The sequence below is a fragment of the Rattus norvegicus genome, chromosome 5 (genome assembly GCF_021556685.1).
Source record: "Rattus norvegicus strain SHRSP/BbbUtx chromosome 5, alternate assembly SHRSP_T2T, whole genome shotgun sequence".
NCBI classification, from domain to species: domain Eukaryota; kingdom Metazoa; phylum Chordata; class Mammalia; order Rodentia; family Muridae; genus Rattus; species Rattus norvegicus.
Window position 1 is genome coordinate 104,733,303 of NC_141538.1, and position 11,504 is coordinate 104,744,806.

General features: G+C 45.1%; 1 protein-coding gene across 7 annotated transcripts in view; it reads right to left on the bottom strand.

Annotated features, from left to right (window-relative positions):
- Positions 1–9,739, bottom strand: part of Bnc2 (basonuclin zinc finger protein 2) — a 401,546-nt gene extending 391,807 nt beyond the window's left edge. For 5 of the 7 annotated variants that reach the window (XM_087548057.1, XM_087548056.1, XM_087548062.1 and 2 more), the window contains exon 1: positions 9,604–9,739. In XM_087548057.1, coding sequence (XP_087404183.1) covers positions 9,604–9,606 — 3 coding nt within the window. In that variant the 5' untranslated portion in view covers positions 9,607–9,739. 7 annotated transcript variants of the gene reach the window in all.
- Between the last annotated feature and the right edge of the window lie 1,765 nt (positions 9,740–11,504).

The window sequence follows — 11,504 nt, forward strand, 5'->3', positions numbered from 1 at the left end:
TTTATAAATTATTTTAAATTCTTTACAGAATATCCACAGGGAAGAAAGTTAATCCTCAAATTATGTCATGAGGTATCACTTTAAATTGGCTAATTACTATTTTCATGTGTAAACACTTATGCGGGGAAAAAAACCCCGATTCTCTCCAAATATAAGTGTGGCCACTTGGCCACCTAATTAATAGTTGATGCTAAAGAACAATGAAATTTTGCCTAAAGTAACTGGCACAATGCCAAAAGCAGACAAAGCAATTAAATAACAATGGCCCATCAGAATACTGGAAAAGCAACTATTTCAATAGAAATGAATATAGGTTTTATTAGCATGAATGAAAAGAACATTAGGAGTTCCTTTAAAATATTCCTTTTAACTCAAGTATGAGCTAACATCACTGCCCCTAAATTAAGTTACCTTTCTCCTGCTCTCAGGTTTCTCTAACTCCAAGGCGGGATGCTTTGAAAATACACCTGGTAGACGAGAGAGCAAGCTGTTTGCAAACACATCATGCCATATTTGAACACGGTATTTACTTAAAACCTAACCGAGCCAGTTATTTTAGGTTTGGGTATCATGAAACAATTTTCAGTTTTATCTCTGTTGGTGATGTTTTGTTCATGATGGGATGTCTAGAAGACAAATTTTCTCAATGATGTTTTTTTCCCTCCTTTCCTTTTGAGGTATTTATAAAACCAAAAACAATTATTTCTAGGTACTTAATTCCACCCTCCAGGGCACGAAGTGTGTCTGTTATCATACAGAACACCTAGATTGCTTTTAAACTCAATGATAATTAAGGAACATCAAAGTAAACCCAAGCTGTTTCGCAGAGAACCCGCACCTATCATCTCCTGGCTTCCGAATGACACATTTCTTGTCCCCTGGAGTACCACCAAGAGTTGTTAGCTGTTTTTCCCCCTCCCCTAAACAATAGAATGTTCTTTCTTAACATAGCCTCTACTCTTTTAGGGATCAGATAAATCTAAGCTTTAAATGTAAATCACTGAAGGCAGAGGAAGCAAGGCCAGACACACAGAGCTTCGAGAAACTTAAAAGCTCCTACCCGGCCAGGGCAAAGGAAACAAGCGGCGGAATGAAAGAGAACCCACTGAATGAGAGGAAAACATTTGTAAAGTAAATTTTTGATAAGGACAGTGATATCCAAAATGTATAGAGAACTCCTAAAACTCAAAAACCAGCAAAACCAAGTAACCCAACCCTAAAATGGACAAAATGCCAAAAGGGGTTGTGTGTTTCCCTTTCACACCCACCCCTCGAGAGCTGAGGCTAAAAGACAATCAGAAGCTAGGGCTGGCTCAAGTCCGTAACAGCTACTAGAAAGACTGGGAAATCCAGGAGACTAAGGCCAGTCCGGGCAACTTAGGAAGACTCTGTCTCAAAACAAAACACAAAAAGAGCTGGACATTGGATACAGCTCGGTGGTAGAGTGATAACCTCACGTGGGTGAGGACCGAGACTTAATATCAGTACTGGTGGCTTGGAAGGAAGCATCACTCCATCCTTAGATTTCAAGGCCAGCAGGGACAACAAAACCACACAGGGATATGTCACCTCACAGCTGTTAGAGTCATGTTTCTGTCACTATCATAAAGTAACAGCAGTCATTGGTGACAACATGCAGAAGCTGCAACACGTGGACACCCTTGGCAAGAGCATAAAACAGTACAAATGTTACCCCCCCCACACACACCAAAAAAAGGAATTTCTAAACCACAAAAGGCAGACTACTGCATGGTATGGTCTAGCAACCTCTCGGTACAATGCTATCCAGGAGAACAGAAAGAAGCAGGAAAAGAAACCTGGCATAAATCTTCAGGATGTTGAGTGAGACCGTGTTTGTGGGTTTGGGTTTTGTTTTATTTTTGACAACATAGCAAAAATGGTAACAAGGAAAATACTAGGTTAAGTTGGACTTCATCAAAATTTACAATGTCTCATCTTACCCTGATAGACGGTGCTAGGAACTTTTCTGAGGGTCACTGTGCCTCTTTTATTGAGTCATTACCATTTAACATGCAATAAAATCTTGTCTGGAAAAAAATTCTTGTAAAACGTCTTTCAAAAAATTTTTAAAATTTTTTCAAAGGACATCAAAAAAGTAAAAAGACAGCTCACTGAATGGGAGAGAGCATTTGCAAATCTTGAATCAGATAAAGGATTGTAACCAGCTTTTTATATCTCAACTATAAAAAGGCAACCTGGGGCAAGCGAATGCCTCAGCAGGTAAAGGCATTTGCCGCCAAGCTGGAGAACCTGAGTTCAACCCCTGAATGCCTTGTGGTAAAAGAGAGAACCAACATAGTCCTAACTTTCACCACACATGTATTTCGGTTGTTTTGTTTGTTTGTTTTAAAGACAATTCAAATGGAGAACAAAGAAAACGGTACGATCCAACGATTCTTCTCACAGGTGTGCATCCAAGAGAAAGAGAAATGTCTGACCCTCTCCCAAAGTTCTGAGCAGCGTTACGCATAATAGTCAAAAATATGCATAAACTGGTGAAGGCAGTATAAACTCCGTATAGTGGAGTATTATTAATGTGCACTTTAAATAGTGAATACATGGTATGTAAGGTGTCTCACAATAAAGTAGTTAAAACTGAAGTAAACCACTATGATTTATATCGTCAAGCAGCTGCGGGGAGAAAGCCTTAGCGATTACCAAACAGGTTGTTTGGCTAATGGGGATGAACGGGCAATGCCTGTATTACTGCCTCTATAAAGAAGTGTATGCACAGGAACGCCATAACGGGATCCATTACATTATACGCTCACTTTAAAAACTGCTTTCCAAGACAGCCCCAAATACTGACGGGGTGAAGATCAGACTCCAGAGCCAATGGCATTCACTTCTGTTCTCCGCTTTCTTCTCACTGGCCCGGAACTCACCAATGAGGCTAGGCTGGGTGGCCAGTGGACCTCAGGGACCTGCCTGTCACTGCCCTCCCAGTGTAAGGCACTGTGCCTGGCCCTTTGTGCATGCTGGGAGCAAGTGTGTCAAGCCCTCATGTGAATGTGGGAGATACTAGACCAACTGAGCTCTCTTCCCAGCTCTGAGCGTTCCTAAAGAGTGATTTCACTGGGAAGCTTAAGGTGGAATCTTTTCCAATGCTAAATCTACAAGTAGTTGTCGTTATTATTATGTGAAAATGACCCATAACCACTCCTTTCCTCCTCCACATTACAGCAACCATGAAAACACATGTATAAGAACCAGGTGATATCACACTGTGGCACGGAAATCCACAGCAGAGAGGGAGTATGAGAAGATTCCTGTGCTCCATTTTTAGAAATAGATTTGTAAAACATGCACATCCCTGTTAAACATTTTTTCATTATTTTGCAGTGTGTAAAAATTAGGGAGAAATAAGTAACATAATCACTCGCATATCTTATTTAGTCGATATGAAAATGGTCATAATGTACCATAATAACCATCAGAAATAACATTTTTGTCCTCTGAGACTAAAGGAGAAAAGAAGACTTTCACTCCTGTCAGAGGTATTCAATTTTCCCCTCAAATGAAGTTTAGATGAAAACAATGTGACTGACAAGCTCCGCACAGGCAAATCTTGGCAACTCTCAACTCCGTCTATCTCCTTGGCCAGTTAAGCAAAATTCCTTCACTAACTGTTAGTCTTCGCAATAACTCCTACGAAGCTCATTACTGCCTCTGTCAGCCTATCCCCCATGTTGCGCATTTATTCCTGGGATGCATATCAACATGTGGCACATGTCCTTGACATGCACAGAAGAGCTGCACCCCAGGACAGCAGCATGCACGACAATAGTCTGCACTCTTACTTCTTTGTGGTTGCTGGGATGTAACGGAGAAATCTAATAACTGTGACAGTGGGGCCTTTCGGGTTCTCCTTGCCTTTCCAGACAGTGAAGCTGCACAGACACTAATGAAAGGTTAAATGAATAGGAATGGCTGACAAGACGTACAATAAAGAAGGAGCTTGGTAATCCACAGACACTGAGCAGAGACCCTTGGCTCAAGCAGAGAAAGGACAGCACATCGCCGAGTCACAATATTTAAAACAGCTTGCTATACACAGAGGCTTTGTGTCTGGGTACACGTCTGGCTTTGGACTAAGGGGGGAAAAAGATACTAAAAAGGAATTTCAGTATGGGGCACTTTGGCAAATGTTAAGGTCATAATAAGAGAAAAATGTTTTTGTGTGGGCCGTTATGTCTTTGTACTAAACACACAAAAACAAAGCAGGGACTGCGAACTCATGAACCCCCAGCTCCAAGACAATGCTGTACATTCGGACAAGTCTTAAATCCTGTGTGTAGAAGGCAGACTTGATGTGATTCCCGCTGGTCAGACACACATGCACTGACTCATTTAGCAGTTCCACATCCTGCCTTCCCTGTGGAAGGATCCCTGATACTAGAGTTCTGGTCCTTAGCCCGTGTCATCAGTTACACATCAACTGAAACCCACAAGTATCTTGGCCTCTGTAAAACTGCCCAGCAGTTGCCATAAAGAACTTACCATGCTGGCAATTTGTAAATTAAAAAACAAACCCCTCATAATTTCAAGGGGGCTGCAACTGTGAACATGTTGTAAACAGAACTCTTGATTGCGAAACTTAGCTTTTGCCTGTCTCACCACACCTTCAAGGTTGGACTCTGAGGAACAAATCCTAAATCAGTAGAGCAAAACGATTTAAATTACTACAAAAAAAGTGAAAATGCCCCAGAATGTCTAGGAAATTGCAGTAAGTAGGACAGAATCTACGTGGTAATATATATGTTTGTTTTTTGTTTTTTGTTTTTGTTTTGTTTTTTTTTTAAAGAAAACGGTACACTTCTGTTATGGCAGAAACTTTTAAAATGACATGTCTGTACTACTGCTCTTATGCATATTCATGAGTTAGAATATGCTCACAACAAATGGTAAAGGAATACTGAGAACGTGTTTTAAAACAAGGGAGGCTCTTTGAACACCCAAATTAAATTAGAGCTGAACTTTTGAGTGTACTGAGGGTTCTAATAAGCAACAAATAAAGACTTTTATTGGCTAGCAACATAATGAGAGCTACTGTGCAAGAAGACAAATCTGGTCAGTTTATCTCCCTGGATATAAGATTTACTTAAATGGTAAATAAGTGCCAAAGTAATGCTCCTAAAAAGTAGTATATAGATAATGAAAAGCAAACGCTGTCGATGATTATTTAATATAAACATATCACAAATGTCACTGGTTGGATTGATTAGCAAATGCTAAACGGTAAATAAGAAAACATTTGACTCTGCCGTTTAAATGTGCCTCATTTACTGATTAATAATACACCAAACTTTAAAGTGATTTGCTGTTTATGGTGACAACACAAAGCCCCCTTCTTTTGAAGGAGTGTTCTTTCCAGAATCTGGAGTTGTGCACAGAACTACTTCAAAACATTATCTCTGGAGAGAAGAAGTAGCTTTTGTGACTGGGGCAGAAGCTGCTTTTAATGGTAGTTTGAAGGTGAGCATGCCAACATGTCCTTCAGTTGACAAAGGGACACAGTGGTTACACAAACTCAAACACTTAGAACGTTTGGTTGCACTTTACCTCATTCAAATACCTACAAGGAAGAGTCCTAGAAAGCTTAGCTGATTCCTTAAATGTTCTCAAAGGAAATTCTGTTGCTATCACCACTGTGTGTGTGTGTGTGTGTGTGTGTGTGTGTGTGTGTCTGTGTGTCTGTGTGTGTCTGTGTGTGTCTGTGTGTGTCTGTGTGTGTCTGTGTGTGTCTGTGTGTGTATTTGTGTGTTACCTCCAAGCCTAAACTCTAAGCCAGTTATTGTGCAACATTCTGACTGCAGGAGTTCTTTTTTTTTTAAACCTTAAGTATATCTAATAAAATCATGAGGCTCCCTCTAGCTTACTACCCAACTATACTATGTAACTCCTGACCAACAAGAGATGTTGCAGGAGAACTGCTGTTTTCAACTCTGTTTCTTGTCAGGATGCAGATGTTAAATGAGACCATCTGCAGAGGAATTCAGAAAGCACTACTCCTTTATACATTCATCAAGTTAAGACTATTAATTGCTCCCAACCCAAGCTCTATGTACAAGAACTCTATAGTGAAACCGTAACCTGCATCAACTACGCATGCTCTCTCAGTCTGGACTTACTCACCTTGTAGAAAATGAATTTTAATCTCAAAAATCAACATGTGAATAATTCAAAGAAATCCAACTTATAACCTGGTCTCAGTTTTAAGGCCTACCTTTAAATTTAAAAGGGAAACCTCAGAGGAGAGAATAACCCACTCTGTGAACAGTGCATCTGTAGAATTTATGTAAAACAAAGATACTGATGGTAATTCATAGACAAAAAATCTTCGTGCACCACAATATTTATACACAATGCTGTTAATGACTTTTTTATTGTTTAATCTTTTCAGCAATTCAATATTGAATATTTGGGAATTGTACTTATTTAGAAGACTATAAATAACATAGTTGAAGTATGCCATTGATGTTCTGCTCGCCTTTCAATAGCCATAAAAGCCACTGTCACCCTGGCACATCACGCCAAACAAGTGAGTATGAGCATTGCTAAATCAAACTCTTCAACCTTGCTAAAGCCACCTTTCAAACATTTACAGAATATTTAAAGTAGCCCCGAGGCTTAGCTCTAAATTTAAAGTAAGGGAAACCGCTAGCTTCGAGTCATCACCTACTTTGGACTCCCTTAATCTAGGAAATATTCCCAGGAACAACAAAAAGAATAGCTCCTTCTCCTCTCCCACCCCCTCAGCACCCCCCCTTTTTTTTGCCAGTGTCCAATTTCTTCTTTTCTGAACAGCTGTATTATCCAACTTAAGTTGCTCTGCTAATTTCAGTCCCTCAAGGACTAACTTGGAAGGCAAAAAAATACAAGAAAAGATCAATTTGCTGGAAAAGATCAAATGAGAAAACTGTGGGGACAGCACCAGGTCAGCGCGTGGAGAACTAAGCAGACCTGTTCTTCATTAACTGCAGCTCTCTGGGGACGTCACACACTACCTGTCCGTGGGCTTTATTGAACCGTCTAACCCGCCTCTCTGTTCCATTCTTCTGGGCCCAAGTGAATCATATCCTGCTGCTGACAAGTTAGCAGGGGACTGCGGCTGCAACATGAAAGTACTTTTCTTTCTTGTCTAAATCAGGCAGATTTTTGAAAAGACGACACAGCATTGACTCGTGACATGGCAAGATGAAACGAGAGGTCTGGGCCGGTCTTGGAGCTTCGCAGATAAAAGTAATCAAATGACACTGGTGGAATGCAAATTGGCATTCTTGACTGCAGCAATTGCACAACCATGAAACATCCCTGACAGCAAGCAAGATTAGGACAAAATGTTATGTAAAGCACTGAACTCAGAAACTCTCGCTTGAAAATTCAAACTGTAACACTTACATTTTAATATAGCAACAGTCAGCCCTGCTTTTGTCTGCTCCCTTTTGTAATCACATATCCCTGCCTGACAGATAACTTACATCTCAGGCAGAAAAGGAAAAAAAGAAAAAAATCAGGTATTAGCAATGCACTATTGCTATTAATATTTCCTCGATATTTTTTTTAAATCACATGAGGGTTTGTTTTTTTTCTTTTACCCAAAGTTTTACATACAAAACCAACTTAATAGTCTCAGTGGATTAGGGGGTTGGGGCATTTCAGACCTACCCCTAGAAAGATCCTCTACACAAAGTTCAGATTTAGGTTTGCTAGTCTTTACCTCAGGTGAAGATGTCCCTATGCCTTGGTAAAGTGATTAGCAATCTGGATTTTAAATCCACTGCTCTCCGGGAACAGAAAGAGTACATACAACTCAGAACTCCACTAAAACCGAACAAGTGTAGATGAAACGGCTACAAATATGATCTAAAATACAGAGCCTTTAAGGGTTCACAAAGGATTCTCGTGTGCATGACTCCGAAGGGAGAAAGGAAGTTCTCTCAAACTTGCTCAAGGCTTGGCACTAGAGGACAACTTCAGAGCAGAAACGCTTAGTGTCGGAAATAAATTCCACCTAAAGCATGTGGGTCTGTGCACAAAACCATCTAAACGTGCAGAATACAAAACACTGGGAGACATATGGGCTCAGCCATTGCTTAATGATCAGTATATGGGAATAGAACTGTAGACAAACAGTCATACTGGCCAGGCGAAGAAAAGGCGTGCGACTGGCTTTTACAATGTTCTGTAAAATGCCGTTACAAGAAACTCTCCGGCTCTAAACAGATATATTTCATATTTTGTTTTGATCCCTCACTTAAACACAGGATCCAACAACTACAACTGTTCACGAAGTACATAAAAATTAATAAAACAGGCCACTTTCTGCCACTTTAATCCTGGATACACAGGATTATTTTATGATGTCTTTTGTACATCAGTTTTACAACAGCTTGACTCTAGGGTAAATGGGAAGCATCATAAATCGCACGCTGCTTTCAAAACCTCTTTAATTTCTGTCAGCATTACTGTAACCGCAGTCCTGGTGCATTTTGTATGTGTCTGTGTCTGCATTTGACAGTACCATCTCCTACATTCCAGTTGTGACTTTGATCTCTGAAACAAGAGATGTCACATCGGGGGAAGGGAAAAGGGAAAAAAATGTCAACCTGCTATCACCCCGTTTCTTATACATCCCATGTACATAGGGCCCACTTTGTATCAGAGCCCCAAGTGGGGCTAACAACAGCGACACTGGGTGGTAGGGAACTCCAAGAAAAAGAGTGGTCAAGCCCCATTTCTAACAAATGACTTCCCCGAAAGCGGACAGTGCGGCTCATCATCGGGTGAAGTAATTGCCTGCTTCCTCGCTGCAGAGAAGCTGTCCCTTCCAGGGGCTGTACTGGAAACCCTCTGCGTCGTGCCATCCCGTTTCCTCCACCACTTGGCACTTACAAGTTTTTTTTTTTTTAAAGTCTTCGCCTCATCCCACGGGAGATTCCGTCTAGTTTTGTCCTGAGTTCCAACACCACTGTTATCATTATTAATTTTTTTTAATTCTGCCCCCGTTCAGGTCTCAAATCCCGCCGTCCAGTCGGCGTGTAAGCGCAGTGTGCCGGCTGCTTCAGAACCGCACTTCGGGAAAGCACACACGTGTCTGTCTAGCGGGATTTGCCTGGCCGCGTCCGCGTCCTCCGCAGCCGCGCGGGCATCGCTGCGGTCCCCACGCGGGCCGCGCCCCGGCACCCGTGCCCAGGCGCCGCTCGGGGCTCTGAACAGGCCGGCAAGTTAGGAAAGTTGCCGCGGGTCCCGGCAGCTCCGAGCATCCCGGGTCCCCGCATCCCGCGCCCTCCCCGAGGGCTCCCAGTCCCCAGAGTCCGCGACTGGCCGCCGCTCACCTAAGGCGCGGGGAGCCCTCGCTCCCGTCCGTCTGCCCGCCCGCCCTCCCTCCCGCAGCCGCCTCGAGAACTTGGGGCCAAGTTGGGGGGTGGGGGGGTGGATTTCGGGAGCGCCGCCGGCTGCCCGCCTCCTCACGCCGCGGCGCTAGAGGAGAACGCGGCCCGCCGCGGCCCCGGGGCGTCCCGCCCGGGTCTGTCCCTACCAAGTGCAGACGCAAGCGGAGAGGAGGTGGAAACTTCTTACCATCTCGGCATGCTGGTTGTCAAGTGCAGCCCCCGCCTCTTGGTCTCCTCTTAGCGGCCGCGCCTGGACCAGCCCCTCGGCCGCCTCAGCTCGCCGCTCGGCCTGCTCCCTCCCCCGCCCGGCCGCTCCGGGCCGCGCTCGCCGCCCGCGCCACTCCCCACCCGCCCGCGCGCGCCCTCGCCGCGGCCCCTCGGCGCTCAGGTGACTGATTTACACCCGCGCCCAGGGTCGCGCTCGCTCCCTCGAGCCGCCGCTCGGAGTTGTCCCGCTCCTCCCCGGGCCGAGGGAGAAAAGAAAAAAAGGGAACGGACTGTCCGGGAGGGGGGCTGCTGGGGAGGCGGGGTGCGCGCGGGGGCGCGGGGGGACCGGCGGCCGCGCCGGCACAAGTTTCTGCTCCCGGCACAACTGTCGGGACTAGGGTGTTCGCCGCCTGTTTTGTTGTTGTCCTCAAGCTTTTCTAGGGGCTTCGGGGAGGATGTCTAGCCCTCCCCCACCCCCACCTCGCTGTACACACACCCCCCTCTTCCGTGGATGGAAAAACAACTTTGGCGCCCCCCGGGGGGTGCGGGCGTGGAAGTGGAGGTGGCCGCCAGCGCCCAGCTGTCAACAAGGGGGAAAAATGCGAGGAGCCCGGAGGGGAGAGGGAAGGCTGCGAGCCGCCGCCGAGCACCGGGCGCGAACTTTATTCCGACTGTGGCGCAGCGCCTCGGCTCCGGGCTTCTCCGGCTCTCGGTCCGCTCGGCCCGGCTCTGTCTGCCTTGGGCGGCGCCGGGCTGAAAGGCTGGGGAAGACCAGGGACCGCGACGCGCCCGGGGACCCGGCATAAAGTTGCGCACAGTTTCTGAGGGCGAAAAGTTTCTGGGAGCGGCGGCTTTGGTGCCGGCCCAGACGGCGGCTTGCGGCCAGGGCTTCCTTCCCCTTTCCTAGGTCGGGGCCTGGCGCTGCAGCTGGCAGGGGAGAGGAAGGAGACTGCCACCCTAGCGGGCGCCCGCGACGGACACCAGTCACACGTGTGGGGTGACACTCAGCCGACCCAAGTTGCCCTGCTTTAAAACTCGGATTGCGGGCGGCAGGCTCGGCGTGCATCCGCCAGCCACTGAAGGACACCTCTTAAATGGAAGCAAAACACAGTCGGGCTGCAAGATTCGGGGGGAGGGGGGGAAGACTTAATCATCCTCATCTTTCTAAATGTACATCGTGTGCCAAAACCGTCTCCGCCTCGTGCAGATTTATCATCGCTAGAGCAAACTTTTTGCTTATCTGTCTCGGGAGGAAGGCACAGGTTTCTAGCACACTCTGAGTTCTAAGAAATCAGAGAATCCTGCGAAGATTTGGTTGGCTGAACAACAGGTTTGATCACTGCTTCTTCCTGAAAAGAGAAAAGATCGTCCCTCCTTCCTTTCTCTCTTCTCCAAGCAGAGGGAGAGACCGCATAATTTCATTCAGAGGTCAGAATTAAATGCCTTCGAAAATATGTAGACTTGGAATTAAGGAGCCCCCGCCCCCCACAGTCATAAGTTTAATGTACATTCACAATAGTTAAGCTTAATTTTTTTTTCCAGGATCCATGCCTGACTAGATCCCAAGTAGCAACAGCTGGCCTGAGAATGTGAGTTAGCTTATTCACGTGGATCCAGCCTTCTTTTAAAAAAAGAAAAAAGAAAGAAAGAAAGAAAGAAAGAAAGAAAGAAAGAAAGAAAGAAAGAAAGAAAGAAAGAAAGAAGACATTAGGGCCACCAGCATCTGCAGTTCCTTGTACTGGTTGGGTCCAAATTCCAGACTCCTCCTAGGCCCACCGGAAGCAGACTGGTAGTCACTTCTGAATTTGTCGATTCTGTGAGTCGTTTTGGTATGGAACACTTTGTGTTCTCTCACGTTACAAGAAATACTCTAGTATTTTA